The 18,024-nt window shown below is 43.2% G+C and overlaps 1 protein-coding gene across 2 annotated transcripts in view; it reads right to left on the bottom strand.

The window, feature by feature from the left end:
• Window positions 1-14,466, bottom strand: part of LOC8030864 (TBC1 domain family member 5) — a 50,414-nt gene extending 35,948 nt beyond the window's left edge. Inside the window, exons 1-5 of one of the 2 annotated variants that reach the window (XM_029968824.4) lie at window positions 13,982-14,466; window positions 13,476-13,569; window positions 8,390-8,498; window positions 4,079-4,168; window positions 3,075-3,217 (exon numbers count right to left, since the gene is read on the bottom strand). In XM_029968824.4, the coding sequence (XP_029824684.2) occupies window positions 3,075-3,217; window positions 4,079-4,168; window positions 8,390-8,498; window positions 13,476-13,569; window positions 13,982-14,000 (455 nt within the window). In that variant the 5' untranslated portion in view covers window positions 14,001-14,466. Of the gene's footprint in view, window positions 1-3,074; window positions 3,218-4,078; window positions 4,169-6,372; window positions 6,482-8,389; window positions 8,499-13,475; window positions 13,570-13,981 lie in introns of those variants that run through there. The other variant, XM_029968825.4, reaches the window with a different exon arrangement.
• Between the last annotated feature and the right edge of the window lie 3,558 nt (window positions 14,467-18,024).

Genomic DNA, 18,024 nt, shown 5'->3' with positions numbered 1-18,024 from the left:
TTTCCTTCCCTCTGGTCCGCGCCATCCAAAATAGCTTCCTATTTGAATCCGTGAGATTTTCGTTAAAATATACTCGGGGATGAGAATCATCACGAGGTAAGTAACCCAGGCGTCCTCGGTAGCCCATCCAGTGCTCCTTAATGGAGACAGACGAGAATCGGATTAGCACGGGTGGTACTGCACCAGACTTCACCGGCAGGCGATGTGCAGAAACGATATGTGAAGGATGAAAACCCTCAATATTGATTTGTTGTGCGAGCCCTGTTAGATGATCCATAATGTTCTCCTGGGGTGAAAATGGGATGCCATGCACCTCTAAATTGGAGAGACGATTAAATTGCTCCATATCATTCTGATATGTTTTTAGCTGTTGGATTTCACGTGCCTGCTCAGACACGGTGGATTGCAAGGAACATGTTTCAGCTTGTAGCTCTTTGATTATTGTGGCCTGAGATTTAACTGAGGTCACAAGGGAGTCATACTGTGACGAGACAAAGCTAATTGATTCCTGCATCGTATTGACCGAGTCGCGCATTGTGTCGACCGCCTCTTTCATCGATAATAAAGCGTCGACCTTTGGGTGTAGTTCGTGAAGGGCATCAACGGTGTCCTTCCACGCAAGCAGAAGGTCAAGTTTTTTGTTCACCGTCGATAGCTCTGCCAAAAAGGCAATGGGATCCGCTTGAGATGACGGAGTGAGATCGCCGTCAAGATTTGATTTAGACAGTCCTCCCCGGCATCCGGGACAGCGCCATTTCTCATGTTTTGCGGCGCACATCCCTTTGAACGTGCTTTCCGAGACACCGGAACATTTTTTTCCTAAATGGTAGGCAAGCGCGCAGTCTGCACATTTCATGAAGCGACCGTCCTTTGGCATGGAATCGGAGCATCGAGCACAAATCTCAGGTCCTGCCATAGTGTTTACTCAAGGACGAAGAAGGTGAAGATAGAAGTGGAAAAAAATGATCAAACAAAAAGCAAGCAAGAGAGACGCTTCCAGGCTCACCCGCAAAATCAGAGTACTGGTACTGTGGTGAACGTGATCACCAACTAACGATCAGCCGGCTCTAGCATGGGCTTGATGAAACAAAGATTGAGCTTCGGTGGTCACCAGTCGATTGCCGCTGTCATGATGTTTCGAGAGGTGCTGGCTTTAGCCCTCTTGCTATAGGTCAAGAGGTTTCGTGCAGATGAGAAACGTCTTTCAGCTCACCGCGAAATATATTGCGCTAGGTGAGCTAGAGCTGCGCGACTGAAGCGGCAGCGAAAGCCGGGAATTTAGATGCTGCGGAAGGCTGCCGGGAAACTAGAGGCAACAAAATGCTGGTGACCTGATTTGGCTTGAGGACCGCTCCCGTCAAGTTCCCTTGGCTTCTTCATGGGTCTTTGACTGGCTGATGGTTGTAGACGGGCATTAAATAATTTGTTTTCTGCTAAAAATTATTATTATTATTATAATAATAATAATAATAATAATAAATTGTTTTAATTTTTCGTGCCCACAAACAACCTCTCAGTTTACAGTGTGGTGCACTAAACACACATGGAGTAAAACCTAAAAATACAGAAACAACAAAGTTAAATCAATAAAAGTCATGCAACATTATCATAATGCAAAAATTGATTACTGATTAGTTCGCAGACATCCAGTCATGTAGATTTAACATAAACTCATGAGTGGATGAAAAGATGTCGAGGTTAAATTTTAGAGAATCATAAGCAATTTGTATCCTTGACAATGGGATCACAGCAGACAAGCAATGATGGATAAAAGTTTATATGTTTAGACTCGGGCAAGGGGGAACGTGAAACTCAAGAGTTTGTAATAAAGCCGCCAAATTTACCCTGCCATGAACAACTTTGTGAAGGAATAGAAAATCTCTGTACTGCCTTCTCACTGCCAATTTATGCAGCGAAAATTTACGGTGCAATGTTTCATAGTGATAAAAATATCTCCTTCCAACATTGCCGTCATATAAAATTCTTACCATTCGTTTTTGCACATTTGCAGTATTTCACATACTATGTCTTTGAAATACAGCACTAGCACATATGTGAAATGACCTTTTAATTAAGTACTTTGTTTTCTTTCCATGTTTAGAAAACATAGAAGTAGGTGTCACCTAGTCAAACTGCAAGTACTTCATACAAGAATGAGGAAAGGTGAAAGTGTTAGATCTGCAGATTATAGTTTGCTTCTACAGATTCAAATCATTCCATACAAAACACTACAATCTTGTTCCAAGCACGCTACCTTCAAATAATTTGAAAAAAGAAATCCTACCAAGGCAAGCAAATAATGCCCTTTTATGACACACAAGGACAGCAGCTTGGCTTCTGCATTGATTTCGGACTCCAATCCAAGAAAATGTTGGCTTCTGCACCGACTTCAAACTCCAACCCAAAAACATTCTTGAATATTGAGCAAAACATATAGTATTATTATGATGTTTCGGGTTCAAAAGCTTATAGCCAGGGCAGTTGGTTTTCATTATACCGGCTGTTGTGCACACTCTCAATTACTTTTGAGTAGCAGTCTTACAAATGCTAAACAGGTAGTACCAATTACAATAATTCCTTGGTAAAATAAATGTCAAAATAATATGCTAAATCACATTTAGAAAAAACACAAAAAATAAGTTTTACATGCTCCAGTAACCAGGCTGCACACTTTTTGGTCCTCAAGAAAGTAACTTGACTAACATCAACTCTAGAACACTAACAATTTGATGATGCAATGGGACAGCTTTCTGCCTGGAAGCCGACTACCCTACACAATCCTTTGACTCTTATGACAACCATATAAAATAACATTTCTTAATGCCTGCTAAATACAGTCGTCAAGTTCTCACCTAGCTTGATTTTACTTTCATGTCGTTTCATAAATATTTTTGCCAAATAATCATTGACTTAACTTCTGCGACAGGTCAATAACAAAATATGCCAATCCTTCCAATACAAATAAACACAAAAAATATTTAATTTTCTCAATTGGTAAAAATTACAAAATCTGTACCTGTTCATTATGTGGAAACAAAATGGCTATAGACAAAGAAAAGTCTTGTGAAACTCACGTCCGGATGACATCCTGTTTGATCACAACCCGAAGTTCACTATCCTCGAAAAACTGGTGCCAGGGACTGCTTTCTTCTTGGGAGAGCGGGTTGTTATGTGACAGATCGAGATCCTCAGGCTCTAGTCTTGGATTCTGGCACGTCTAATGAGAAGACAGCAAGTGTTTATTAGCCAGTAGCAAAGCACCCAATAAGGCCAGCACTTCCTCTTGCACATTCAGTATTCTCCAAACCCCACGTAATTCACAAAACTTTGTCAGCTAGCTGAAAACACCCAACTGCCAAGTCACCCTCAGCATGCAGCACGCTGCATGGTGTTCTTAATACAAGGCATAGAACCAAAATTGAGACTTTCAACTGGCTAGGAAAGTGAACTTTTTATGGCACCGACATGTGTGAAGAAAGTGGACTAGAATTTGTGCAAAGAACTCAATAAATTTCAGAACAGGGGGTTGGAGAAAGATAGAGCAGTTTTATTTAATTAGACTACTTATTACGGGAGCTTCTTAATTGTTGTTGTTCCTTTTTGCGTTTTTCTTTGTTTCCAGTTTTACTATGTGCCACTTCAAACAGCTCACTTCCTTACTAATTCTTTTTGCCAACACCCCAATGATGTATGCATTTTGTTTAACCTTAACAAGGTTACCAAAGGCATACAAAATTGCAGCACTGCTGCTCCCATCCACCCAAAAATTAGTTTGACAAACCAGAAGCTTGTGCCAAATTATGCCCACATACAAACCTCAACAAAATTCCAACACCAATTCTTCTATTTCATTAGCTGTTATCAGATTCAACACTGGCAGATTCTATAGTCTTATCTATTGTAAAACAGACCTTTGCAAAATTCAATCTGGCCACTTTGACCGCTGTTATCTAGATTTATTCCAATAATTGCTGTGCTGGCAATGGACAAAGCCTGCATGTCGGCCTTTCCACAAGGCACAAAATAGTCGATCATGATGAAAAATGGACGGAGCCTCTGCTAAGGACGACGTGCATACCTTTTCAAGAAGCGATTCATACTTCTGTCTCATGGACCGGGTTACACATATCCAGTCATCTCGCGAGTCTGGAAGGCACTCAAGAAATACCTGCGAAGCACATATAAACAGAAAGCATAAAAAACAAAATCAATGCCCCTGCTTGTCCATCCACGGCAGCTAACAAAGTTCCAAGGTACCCACACGATTGGGCTCAATAATATATATTTGATGTTACATTTATGTATTTACAAGCAAACATCAGGGACTTGGAGGATATTACAGAGGGGAATGGCTGGTCAGTGTAAGTTGAAGTGCAGTGCTTTTGGTGGCAATGATACAGTTCTGTAATTGCTAGATGATGCAAAGCATGTTCAGAGTGTGAGCTTTAACAGGATACCTTCCACACCACAACAGGTTTCCACACTGATGTCAAGTGGAAGCACCCTAGAGAGAAACCATAATGCCTTGTTGGTGGATGGTCTATAACTTCATGATGAATGACCAAGAGTAAGCAAACTAACCACAAAGATGGGCAAACATAGAAGGCTTTCAGTTGGCCCGTTTATTGTGAACTTGTACCAGCTAGCCTGCATTAATACCTAAGTTTGTAAAGGATACATTAAAAAAAAAAGCCTAAGAAAATTGAGGAGGCTACCCTGCAACTAACAGTTTCTTTTACAACCAGGAAACAACTTTTTTTTTAAAATAGTAATTGAGAGACTTAGGGGAGTGAATACACTAGCACTTTTTAACGAGTTAAAGCAACTGTATCTTTCCAATTACCAGAGCAAAAGAAACTTAATTACAGAATGTACATGCTTTATGCTTGTAGAGAGCGCATATCATAAAGGCTTAACTGAAAGTGCCACATGATAGTAATTTTTATGCCACAAAAACCAGGATCAAGAAATGAAATCAATGAATACCTATCAGGTTTTGTCATCTATATGAGATATATGACTATAGCAGAAACCTCTCAGCATATTAATGATACTGAAACAGCAATCTTTCTTATTGCCCAGTCAGCCAGTGTCACCACTGGCTGTGCACAATTAAGAGAAACATTTCAGTTACAAGTGGTCAGATAATGCCAGTTCAGTTGTGCTTACCTGTTACTTCACAGCCTCATAGGAAGCAATATACCGGACGTTTCTTTTTAAGCTTAACAAATTTCTTTAAAAAAAGCCGTGAAAGCTACCCTAATCCAGTTTGTGCAGGTGAGTTAAACAGCCAGAGGGACATGAGCGGTAAATCGTCAAGATTAATCAAATAATTGACTAAAATGTTTTAACCAACCTTTCAGTTAGTGAGAATAAACATACGGTTTCAATTAGAAACTTACTGACAGCCATCGAAAACCACTGAATCGGTTTGTTTATGAATACTTTAAAGGGATGCTAACCGAAATCTAGATTCCCCAAAACATGCGGCAAAAGCGTGCAACGGGATGCTACAAACACCAAAACACCACTCATACAGCGATATCTCGAACGGATGACCATATTTTTTAAAAAAAAGAGGCACATTTGGCAGGAATGTTGACATCATGTTTTTCCGAGAAGGAGAGGGAACGGCCTCACGTCTTCTTTGCCTCGTGGCCTTGAGGGAGCGAAGCGAAGAGAGGAGGAAACTAGGTATCTTGACGTCACGCGCCTCGTCGGCCTGGTTCAATCTCGACTTCTTTTTCCAAAAATACTGCCATCCATTTGAGATATCGCTTTACTAGTAGTAATGTAGGGATTGTAGCGTCGCGCTTACATCTCCAGCATTGTTTTTTTTTTAAATCCAAATTACGGTTCACCATCCCTTTAAGCGCGTGGGAAGCGCAATAGTGTGCTAAAGTTACCACTGGTGCAACAGGCACAAGGCTGGGGCTAGGATGAGAAGTGGAAAAACCATGCGGGCACGTTATCACACTGGTAGCTTTCCTCCTGATGCACGAGTGGGAACTTTAGCATTCCACCGTGCTTCCCACGTGCTCCGAGTCTTCAAACTGACTGATCTAGTAGTTTTTGTTGACACTCAGCAAGTTTCTAATTAGAACCATGTGTTTATTTTCAATAATTAAAGTGTTAATTAACAGATTCAGGGTGTCTAGCAAATTTTATTTTGAAATTCCCTGACTTTTCCAAGTTTTCCCTGACAATTTCAGGTGAAATTCCCTGACCACTGTAGAGGCAGCTAAATATGAAAGACCATTACAACACAAGGCATTGAGCACTGTGAGAATCATTTTGCACGGGCTTCATCCAACTTGCATATTCCGAAATATTTGGGTTCGTCCAGTCCAAATTAAACGAGCACTTTTTTACCGCCGACATTCTCAGTGAAGAAGCCACTTCCGGAAACACGATGAAAACACGATGCTACGCTCAACCACACACGTCAAAAACCGAACGGCAACGTGGCCGCCAAATGCACACTTTCGGATACTTTTGGCTTAACGCTTGGATTGGATTGGGGTCTGCGGCTTTTCCATTTGTTACTAAATCTAGTAGCTCTAACTGGATTTAGCCTAGTGTCTCGTCCTCAATCCAATCCAATCCAATTCCAAGGCTTGGACTTGATTTGTCGGCTGTTTCCTTTGCATTGGGACATAGACAAGAGGTGGATCGGCTTCGCCTTCACAATGAGGTAGAAAAAGTGAATTACCATCTTGTTGAGCGAATAACCATTCCATGACAACCTGGACTTTGTGCGCAGAATTCTAAATAAATCCCTTGCCGTCAATATTGCTCAAAAATAATATTTTTCTCGTAAAATTTATTTTTTGACATAAATGTCTCAGACTGTTAAAAAAAATTTTTCAGGTTTTTTTTTTTTAAGCTTAAAAACAAAAAGACACCCTGTATTTTCGTCAGCAGTCTTCGTGCTTGGTGCTGCACCAGAAAAGCTTGACCAGTTACTGGACATTATTATTGATTTCTGCTAATATGTTGCATCCTGTTCTTCTACAATTGTATTTGGGAACAGTCCTCAGGCAATTTATAACAAGTTACATTTCGCTGCACAGAGTCACCATATTCTCTCTGACAATTGCAGTGCACTGCTTTGGAAAGTACTGGTGCCCCCGTCAGAGACTCGGTTTGAAAACTCCTTGCTAAAGAAACTCGAGGAAAAAGGGGGTGCCATTAGGAAGGGAAGCAGAGAAGCTTCTTTGCAAAGCTCCGGGGTGAAAGATAAGCTACAAGTGCAACAAGAGCGATGTTTTACGAGCTCAACCTTTGTCACCATAGCTCAACAGAGCCAACAGGATCTAGGTTCGCTACTCGAAGAATGTTCATGTTCGCCCATATGCCCATGCAACTTCATAACAAAAAACTTTGAAAGTGGGAATTTGAAAAATGGTTGATTTGCTAACTAATTCACAAAGTAGAGGAAGTAAAAAAGATTAATGGCTGTTTGAAGGGACCACATATATCAGTTTGTAAACGTATTGAGCTAAAATATTTGTAGAGAGGTAGTCGAAGAATGTGCATAAAGGGTATAGAAATTTTATTGAACAAATTTACCCGAGTAAAAAGTTAAAAACAAAAAAATGTGATATCTCTACCTACGGGGCCGTCTGCTAAAAAAAGGTGTCTGATTGGCACAACCGCCGACAGATGGCGGCTTGTAAGATCACAGGTCTTGTCTGTAACTTTCATCCATGCTGTTTTGGGGTGTAAGTCATCTTCATGGTGTGCTTAGCACCCACCGAGCGAGTGAAGGGCGAAAGACGTCGACTGAAGTTTTCGGGTAGAGTTTCGGTGGTGAATTCCGGGCTCCCCTGTTAGACGCGCCTCAACAAGGAGGGAAACCTTTAAAATAAGCCACCGACAACAGTGGTGTCATCACTGAAGCTGACGCTGAAAAACGCGGTCCTCGCGATGTCTTCACTGCCGACCCCCACTTAGCACTGCCGACATCTACCAACTGTTGCGCCAATCGGACACCTTTGGTTAGTAGACGGCTGCCATAGGTAGGGATTTCAAGTAGATAGTATTTTATTTAAGTCTTTACTCAGGTAATTTTGTTCAACGAAATTTTTATACCCTTGATGCACATTCTTCAGCCACTTGTGAAAAATTTTTGCATGATACATTAAGAAATTTATTTATGCCATACCTTCAAACCACCATCTATACCTTTGTGTCCATCCAAAATTCTGTGGGGCAGTAAATAATTAGGTGCCTGGCTTGGACTGCTTTCTTTTCTAGTTGTAAGATGTTTGTAAAATGAAGTAATTAGACAGAAATGTTTTAGCCTATACTCAGTCCATAATAAAAGGGCAATGGGCATTGCCCCCTTATCTGATATTAGACAGACATTTTGAAACAAGTGGCTTGCCTTCCAGCATATGCTCCTGAACTTGCAGTCAGCCAGCTCCAATGACATAGCCTTGTTGTGGAGCTTGTGGGTGATGTTCCCCAACTCGAAGAGTGAGAACCACTCCTTACTGTCAAGAATAAGGATTGAGAAAGATTGATGAAACATTCATACATCCACTAAGTTTAATGGCTGCTACAGTTTGAAGCACGTACAGCCATATTCTGGCTGCCTGGATGAATCACTGGACAATGAGTTGCATGAAAAAAGGCACACACTGAAGATCCCACAAACTTCACCCCGCCTGGAGCAACGTCATTAGATCGGCTCAGTCGACAAGCTTCGCATTAGCCGTGCTTCGGAAAGCTGGCCCCCTCCATTTGCACGCAAGTGAAAATGCTGTCGTGGTAGCTTGCCCGGTTCGCAAGGCCGATCAAGTTCTGGGCAAGCTCATGACGCTGGCTTTTCATTGCGAAATCAGGCGGTCGGCGGCACATCCATTGCGCACTTCTTTTTAAGAAATGGACTCTGCAAGTAGATTCCACTACAGCCACATGATTGTAAATAAGCACGCTTACGGTTTTTTTAGATTTTTAGATGGTATAATGCAACGGATAGGGACGTAGGTAGGTGCCTAGCTTTAAGTCGAGCTTCTGAATGTGATTTTCTGCTCGTGTTATACGGGATTTATGTCATAGTTGATATTTCTTATACTGTAAACGACTTACTTATCGCGGGCTCAAATTTTCACAAATCGGGCCAAAGCTGAAAATTTGAAATTATTCGCAAGTTCTAATTTTCGCGAATCGAGTGTAGCTTCCGTAGCTTTCATATATTGCCCGAATTGTTCGTGGGACTATTTTCCGCGAATTGAAGGCGATTCACGAAAATTAGGTCCTCGCGAAAATTTAGTCGTTTACAGTATTCGTCTATGACCAGCATCCACAAGCAGGGACTGGCATGCACTGTCAGCGCCGTATCCAGTTTTCGACAAGTGCTCCCACATAGGTATTCACAGGAAGACCAACAAAATATGTTTTCTACATTTCTTGTCGCAACAAATTTTCAGTAAGGCTAAAATAGTAAAAAAAATACTGTGAAATGTTTATTTCTTTTTCCATGAAAAAATCGCAATCAGATGGCAAAACACCAAGGCTGAAAATTCCTGTAGTTGGCGATCACAGGAGCCCGGCTTTTGTTGTTTGCTACAGCCACCTTCTCAGTCACCTCTTACTTTCGAGTGGTGTCTCGCGTGGAAGTGCATTCGCGTTACAACAAAGAAGCCGAGTAGTTGGGCAGTGAGGATTTCACAGTGGTCTTTGCACCCCATCCTTTCAATGTCACATTCTCATGGGCTCAGTAAGATAGCTAAACATTTCTTTATTTTGACTTGAAATAGAGAATAGAAGCGTTATGAAATTAATAAAACAACATTATCATTAATTTATTTTAGGCACAACTGCAACGGTAAGAAAAGAGTAGTTGACATAAAGCGAACTTAAATTAACACAACAAGCATGTTGCTGTATCAGGCACATGTGCATGCATATATGCCTATACAAATTAATTTGTTTCACATAGACAACGAAGCTTCTCCCAATTTATTCACTGTTGCTGCGAAGCTGTATCAGGTTCTGTAAAAATAACGGCTCTAATATCTACTTCACAGAAAACACATATGACACAAATCCGCGCTGATCAACTGATAGGACGTGATGTCTTGAAATTCTTGCCCCTTAGTTACACCTCTCCGAAATGGCACACACACGTGGGACCGAGGTTATCACACACGTAAAAAACACACGAGAGGAATAACTCGCCCATTTTCACCACTTCATTTGTTCTAGTAGTAGGCCTCGACGTAGCCGAATACAATTATAAAAACAGCCTGCTTCCTTCAAATGACGAAGATGTCTTCAAATTGGCATTCTTTCCTAATGCGGCTTTAGAATGTATGCAGCAGGTTATGCTTGAATTTCAGACACAAACACAGAACACAAAAAGAGGGAAGTTCACGGTATTTAGTTTGCAAACGACCAAAACACAACGGTCCACGTGCTGGAAACCACGATAGACGCAGCCATTCTTCCGAGTTGCTTACCTTGGTGCCGAATGTCAAAAACTGCCAAAAATATGAAGGCCTGGCGGGCGTGCATTTACCTCAAAAGACCCAGGAAATGTTGTCTCAATCCAGACATTATCACACTACACAAAAGCTATGTGTATCACGGCGTATCCAAGGGTATCGAGGCAAGCCAGACGAGCGGGCGGGGCGGGCTCCGACACGAGCGCCGCTATGCAGCAGTGAACAGCAGCGTGCCACTTTCTTTTTGGAGCTTGTCAACTTATCCTATCAAGTAACATTGGTCTGGAGAGCCACAATAGTTCACATGCACTAAATTAGGTGAAAGCAAAAGAATCAAAACATTACTAAGATCCAAAGAAACTAGTGCAAAGGCAAGGTTACCAAGAGCTTGCCATGAGAAACATAGAAAGTGCATTTCATTTTGTAATAGACTGCATACGTTTTAAGCCACAACTCTGAGAACATTGTGCTTATGGCTGCCCACTAGGGTCTGACAATAGGAACTAGTCAAGTTAGTCAAGATCAAGTTAGTGTGTCCGAAATCATCTTTGTTTCTCGGATGGTTCGAAATGGGTTAGTGTAGTAAAGTCATTCAACAAGCATAGAAAAACCATTTGATGTTTACAGCCAGGAAAACTGTCCATGCCACCTTACTTCTACCGGGTGAAACAAGGAGACGGTAGGCTCTTTAAATCGACCGGAAAATTCGGTTTCTTAACCTATCGCGCTACGACTTTGTGCAGCGTTGCCCACAGATGGTGCATTTTTTTTTGTAAAATTTGCAAAGAGCGAATTTACCTGAGGAAAAAGTAAAGAAAGAAAAAGGCTTAGCTCCTATGGAAACGCAGCGACGCCATCGGTCTGCAATCAACACGGCGCCGTTTTGCACGGTAGACAAGAGATGGCGCAACGAACGCCGCCAACGAACGAGCATACGGGCGCTGAGAGCCGGCCGAGGTATTCCTCAAAGGCTCTTTAGCAGACAATCTTTTCAACTCAAAAGCGGCGCGCGTTCCGCAGGCGGCGACAGTCGCAGAAACAAAAAAAGACAGGCGCGGTAACAACAAGCAACTGCAGTTTCTTGCCTGCTAAAAACCCCGGCTCTCGGCGTCGTCTGCTCATTCGTTGGCGGCAGTTGGCGTCGCGACCGCTTGCGCCATCTCTTGTCTACCGTGCAAAACGGCGCCGTGTTGATTGCAGACCGGTGGCGTCGCTGCGTTTCCATAGGAGCTAAGCCTTTTTCTTTCTTTACTTTTTCCTCAGGTAAGTCTGCTCTTTGCAAATTTTACGAAAAAAATGCACCATGTGTGGGCAACGCTGCACAAAGTCGTAGTGCGATAGGTTAAGAAACCGAATTTTCCGGTCGATTTAAAGAGCCTACCGTCTCCTTGTTTCACCCGGTATTTCCTTATGTTTAGAAATAGCAGCGGCACAAGCCGCTTACAGGTAGCAGGAAAGAGCTAGCTTACCGGTAGCACTCGAAATAAACATTTCATGTTCATGACGCATGAAACAGGCATGCTTTTCCTCTTAAACTACCCACTCTCCTCAGGCTGTGAATATCCCCCACCCCGTGAGGAAACATTGCTATGATTGTGAGCCACTTCACGTGGTTCACTTCACATGGTTCCCAATCCTGACATTGTTTTCTTTCAGGCTGTGTCTAGCATTCTGTCCATACAGAATGAGTATCCACTAGAATTGGACGGAACTTCGCTCCCTTTTGGGCCTGACTCGGCCCACTGGACGAAAATCTAGAGACGACTATGGTACTGTCTGGGCAGCACTCTACTGGGCCTGCTATCGTTCTGTCTGGACTGAACGCTATACATGCCTTGCACCTACGTTATATGATGACGTCGAACGCCGGTAAGCACCATGCTGGTGGTTGACTCGACGGCCCTTCGCAGTGAGAGCATTGGTAAACCGGTAAACTGCACTGCACTCGGCTGTAGCAATTGCTACGTATCCCAATGATTGTTTCGTCGGCATGTCCCGCGAGACAGAGAAGCCGTCAAGTTAGAGAAAGTATGAGCAGCAGGAAAGGGATGAGGCCACGGATCACCGAGTTTGTGGGATGCATTTCATAGCGGCGAGCAACGGCACATTTCTACCATTATCGTCGTTTGCTCGTTCGTGGTGTAGATGCCCTTTGCTGTTCGTTACATAACGCCGTTTCCACGCTTCCAGTGCACCTTTGGGGTTGCCGGATGAGTACGGGCGAGTGTCGTGCCACAAGCCCGGCCAGACGACGACACCGCCACCGGGGTGGCGGTATCTCGGCAATCGGTCTCACCATCGGTTTGTGCCGTGCGTGAGACGGTAACCTTTACAACGAGCGAAAATATGCAGGCGAGCCGGTTAGGAAACATCATAATATAAGCCCTGAGACAATGAGAGTTGTCTTGTCCATTATTTTATTTATCCTTGCATCAGTGTTTAGATTATGACGGTAACCTTGTGTTGTTTACCAGTACTTCACAAAATAGTAAAAATATTTTTACAAGCAACTCTTAGAGCCACTGAACAAATTTCGCAACGCGTAAGTAAGCTTTTCTTTTTTTTTCGATTTGACAGTTGTTTGCGTGAAACTTTCTGATTGTAGTGCAATTGCACTGACGCCGAAAAACTCTGCACGTACTGGCTAAATAAACAACATCGTCAAAAGCTCGGCTCGTTTTTCCAAGTTCACATCTAACAAAACTAGGTACGTTTAATGAAAATACGGTGCATATCAGCGAATGTCCGGGCAGTTAGCAGCATCCTACGCCTTAGTAAGCGGATCCGCGTGGTGTGAAGTCCACCAACAGCATGGTGCAAAGCCCCGCCCTTCCCTAGCGTGACGTCACATGTAAGATTGTATACACCCTGTTTCCTTTACTGGTAGAGGGCTTATGCTGTATCTCTTTTATGTTTCTTTGATGCTGCACAACCTGGCACATGCAGTGAACAATCGAACTAAGCCGTGTGTCTGATGTCCAGTGGCTTAAACAGTTTAAAACGGAATCGAAATGGACCTACCAGTATTTCGTGGAACCACAATGCGCGCCATTCGGCCCCGTCCTTGGTTCACTGTTTCGTTGGGGACTGGACAGAGATTCAACAGGCTCGAACCCTGCAGTGAGCACGACACCACCAGGAACACCGTCAAACACAATCTCCCAAAAAAGAAAAAAAAGAAAAAGAAAAAAAGAACAGCTTTTTACCTGCGACGGCCGTCGACTTCAGCGCGACATGAACTGGGCGAGGCATATTTCAGTGTAGCTGACCGTGTTGTCCACAACAATAACTTCATTAGCCGACAATGAGATTAAGAACGTTCGAGCACATTATTATCTTTTATCGCAGATAAATGATGACTGTAGTCCGATGTCCACCAAAATATTTATTTTGCTTGCTGCGCTAGGAGAGTCACCCGGAAACATGGTATTCGAAGCGGATCACGAAAATACATACATTGCTGCAGGAGAAACGAGGAGTGGCCGAGGAACGGCGAAATACTGACGCAGAAACGTCACGGTACTTACCAAAAAGACTAGATTCCATCGATGTTTGGATGCTCGATATTAGCCGTCGTAAGGGCACGCAGGTAAACAACTGAAGCTACTCTGCGATCATCAAACGTCACTGAAACAGTTCTGCTAGATCACAGTCAGGTGGTTTGACGCGTAGTGTTGCAGCGGTCCCGAAAGCTTGTTGCTCGGAGCCTGTGTACAAACACAGTCAAGTGATCCAGATTCCTCGACTCAACGCTCGGCTGCGCTCCGACCGGCCATATGCGCTTCACGACTGCGATTTGCCTCTTGTCAGCCCAGGAGAACGCGTGAATGTCGTGTGTCCACTTGCAGAGAATGTCATCATATGAAAACAAGATAAAGAACTTCGATCCGTGCGCGGGAACAGAAATCAAAGGTTCTCAAGTTGCCTCCCGAAAGCGACTTCCTGCGATCTTCGCCCATCCGCAGCCTGTGTACCCACACGCCTCGCTGGAGCGGGAATTGCCCCACTTAACATTGGATTCGGTATGTTCAACGTCGGCGCTAGCAACGGATGTTTTTTTTCTGAGAGTCTATGGCATCTACCACATCCAATTAAAAAGCATACTAAATATAAAGTATAATAGAATATTTTAGATACTAGTGTTTGCTGCGGATAAGTTATCATAAACCATAAATTATAACAAATATGTTATTATTTAAAAAGTTTACGATCATCATCATCACCATTGAAGGCGCGGGATTTTAAAAGTAAATTCGAGCAGGGGATAAGGACAGGGGGTTTGTTTAGACAGATACTATCGATTCTAAAGGCCCGTTCACACGATGCATTTTTCTCACGCATCTAGTGTCGCGAAACGTAGTTTCGCGAAATGGTTGCGCCGTCTGGACGAGTCCGAAAAGGACGCGCGCATCTAAAAAAAGTTGCGCTCACACCTCGCTTCTGGAGCGAGCTTCTGCTGAAACTTTGCCGAGTCCTGTCAATCAATGGCCGCTCAGAAACGCTCTCACGTGGCCTTTGAGGGGGGAGCGAGGTGTTTGAGAAGACCACTTCACTGCCCGTGTTGTAGCCGAGCCAAATCCGAAAAAAAAACCGAAACCACGAACGATGGATACTGCCGGCGCTTCCGCAAGCACGTCAAGCACCACTGAAGGAAAAGTGAGTAGCATATCGGAAAAAACTCCAGCGATGGACGAAGACGTAATTGGTGATGATGATAATTCGCGTATATTTTTAGTCATTATTAAGACATAAAACCTTGAGACAAGAAAACAAAAAGGGACGTACACAGTCTCAAAACCAGCACAGCGTACAGCTCTCATTTACTACCACAACAGTCTTCTTCTTTGTCAACCTCCATCCAAATTATACATATTCAACAGTAAATAAAGTAAATGGCAGTAAATGACAATTCAACAACTAGTAAATGACAATTTATAAGTAAATGGAAGTAAATGACACGACGCCGAATGGCTAATGATGATGATGATGATGTTAGCTTTCAACTGAAGCGCCACTTTATGGTCAACACCCGAACTATTTTCGCGAGTCTAAACGTCATCGTTGTTGCACGTGAAGCGGTACGTGTGGACGAGCACATTTCGCGAAACTTGAGTGTCGCGAAACTGTTGCGCGCCTAAAAGATGCATCGTGTGAACCTGACAGGGTATTTATGCTCGCCGAGGTTTTTAGTTGTACGTGACATATGAGAGCTCAACTACCCAGAACAAAATTTGCGGCTCGAAATTCGGTTTCTTTCCGCCCGAAAACCGCCGATCAAGAACTGGCCGGTTCGAGTCTCGCTCACTCTCTTTTCCGCGGTCACGGGCCGTTTTCTAAGGTATCGATGCGACCACCAAATTTAATCAAAGTCGTGGGTCACTGAAAACACACACTCAATATTAAAAATATAAAAAAATATGAAACCCATTTTTTGTGGCTTCTAAAAAGCTGCAAATACGTCGATTGAAAAAAAAAAAAGTTCCACAGACAACCGGAAGCATTCTGTGCGTTCGTCGTTTCGCGTATCGTGGGACTCGCGGGAACGGCGATGGCAGCGGACGACGGGCGTGGGACCTCTATTTCAGAACTGTCGTTCGCGGTACCGGCGAATTCTGTCTACTTTTAAAAGAGAAATTTGGGACTGATCAAAAGAATTGGTATTCATCCCGTACGACACGCCCGACCACCAAGCCGATTTGCACGAAGACGTCGCCGAGACGTCGCTCCCTTCCCGTGGCTGAAGACATCGCTCGCGCAAACGTCAAGCACGACGTGTCTACTTCGAGTTGAATATGCGCGCGTACGATTTCTTTACTAGGTGCGAATGTCGCCAATGCGTGGTGCTTCCCGACTTCGACCCGGGAGTGCTTTTGCTAGAGGAAAATCGGCAGCAAACTTTCCAACTTACAGTTTACCGGCTGAATTATTAGTCAGGAAAGAGATCCACCACTGAAGAAATGCTCCAGTAGCATCTGTGCAAAAAATAAAGCAATGTTCAATAGTCTCTGGCGTGTTGCATAAACGACAGTTGACCGACCACGGTACAAAAATTCCTTTGTCACGTAGCCATGGTTTTACGGGTAGTGTGTTAGTATGAAGCTTAAAACCTTTTCTGGGATGTGCTTCAAAGGACTATCAAAAAGGACTTGTATATCAACGCATACTCTATTCGTTTTCTTCCTGTGGAAGATCCAGACACATTTCCCGCAGATTTTTTTATGTTGCTTGGTATGCATAGTCTCTGGAAGACTCGCATGATAGACAGAAACGCTGATCCACCAAGGACTACCAAATCAAATTTTATCGAAACATGCAATCACGTAATAAGTGTCCTTGATGAACTCGGGGAAAAGCCAAGATGGTACTGGCGACTCGAAAAGTGCCTTTCGTTTCCTGATTTCTGATACAGCCGATTCAGTCCTGCGCACCCGAAGAGCTGTGCAAATTTGTCTGAATTGTAAAAGTGTTGGTGAAAATGTATCTGAATAAGCTTGTATAATCTCAGTGCATTCTCGTTTCAAAACTGCAACTATGACCCATGTGCCCACCCGTCTGTGCTTCCATGCAATAAAGAGAAAAAAAAAATGCTCCAGTAGCTCAGTGGAAACGACGTCCGCTTCGCACGCGGTAGGACCGGGTTCGATCCCCCGTGAAACCTTTTTTTTTTTTTCATTCATTTTTTGATGTTTACATATTTTTTTTTTTTTTACAATTATCACTGAAGAAACAAGCAAAAAATAGCAAAAAAATGTTGTGGACGACGCTTCGCTAAATTAAATGGTATGGGATTTCCTTTTTGACACCTGCGAACTCAATGTAATCACTTTCCACAAAATGCAAGGAGCATATAAATCAGGTAGCGTCCGCTTTCCGAGGTGCCCGTATATGTTCTACATTAATTGCAGCCAGCCATTGGTCCCGATCCCGTTGATCTTTCGGAAACTCTGTCGCACAATGCCCTTTTTTCCGGACGCAGGACATGTGAGCCAGCTCTTCACGCAACATCTTGGGTGTATTCTTTTCGGAGCCGACCATGGAAATTCACCACGGGCACTCACTACTCATCTCCAACTCCTCAATGTACTAAACAACTCATCTTGGAGTACAGAACAACGAGCGGAACAAACATAACTGCAAAAGAAGCGCACGCCACGGCGAACAGTACCCGTACGCCGCATGTCGTGTCGTCTGCTACGGAGAGGAGAAAAAAAAAAAAAAAAAAAAAACGCACGGTCGGGTGTAGCCACGTGACTTCCGCCATTCACTCTCTTCTTTCCACTTCTCCGATCTCCGTCGGGTTTCGGTTTCGGTTTCGAACAGTTGCGTCTTTTGGCTTTATTAAAAAAATACGCTACTCTGTTGCAAAATATTAATTGGGTAGTCCTCTGACACCATAATTAAGCGCCTAGCACAAAATGAAAAAAAAAAAAAAAAATTTGGGGGGTGTCAGTGTTCCTTTAAAGGGATACTGAAGCGAAACTTGAAATACACCAATTATGGTCAGAAATAGGTTCAATATGATCAATGATATTCATAAATCATAATCGCGCGTTTGTATTTTGAACGGAGG

The sequence above is a fragment of the Ixodes scapularis genome, unplaced genomic scaffold, assembly GCF_016920785.2.
Source record: "Ixodes scapularis isolate PalLabHiFi unplaced genomic scaffold, ASM1692078v2 PGA_scaffold0__279_contigs__length_252992795, whole genome shotgun sequence".
Classification (NCBI taxonomy): domain Eukaryota; kingdom Metazoa; phylum Arthropoda; class Arachnida; order Ixodida; family Ixodidae; genus Ixodes; species Ixodes scapularis.
The sequence above is the reverse complement of the archived record's forward strand: the minus strand, read 5'-3'. Positions and strand labels throughout refer to the sequence as shown.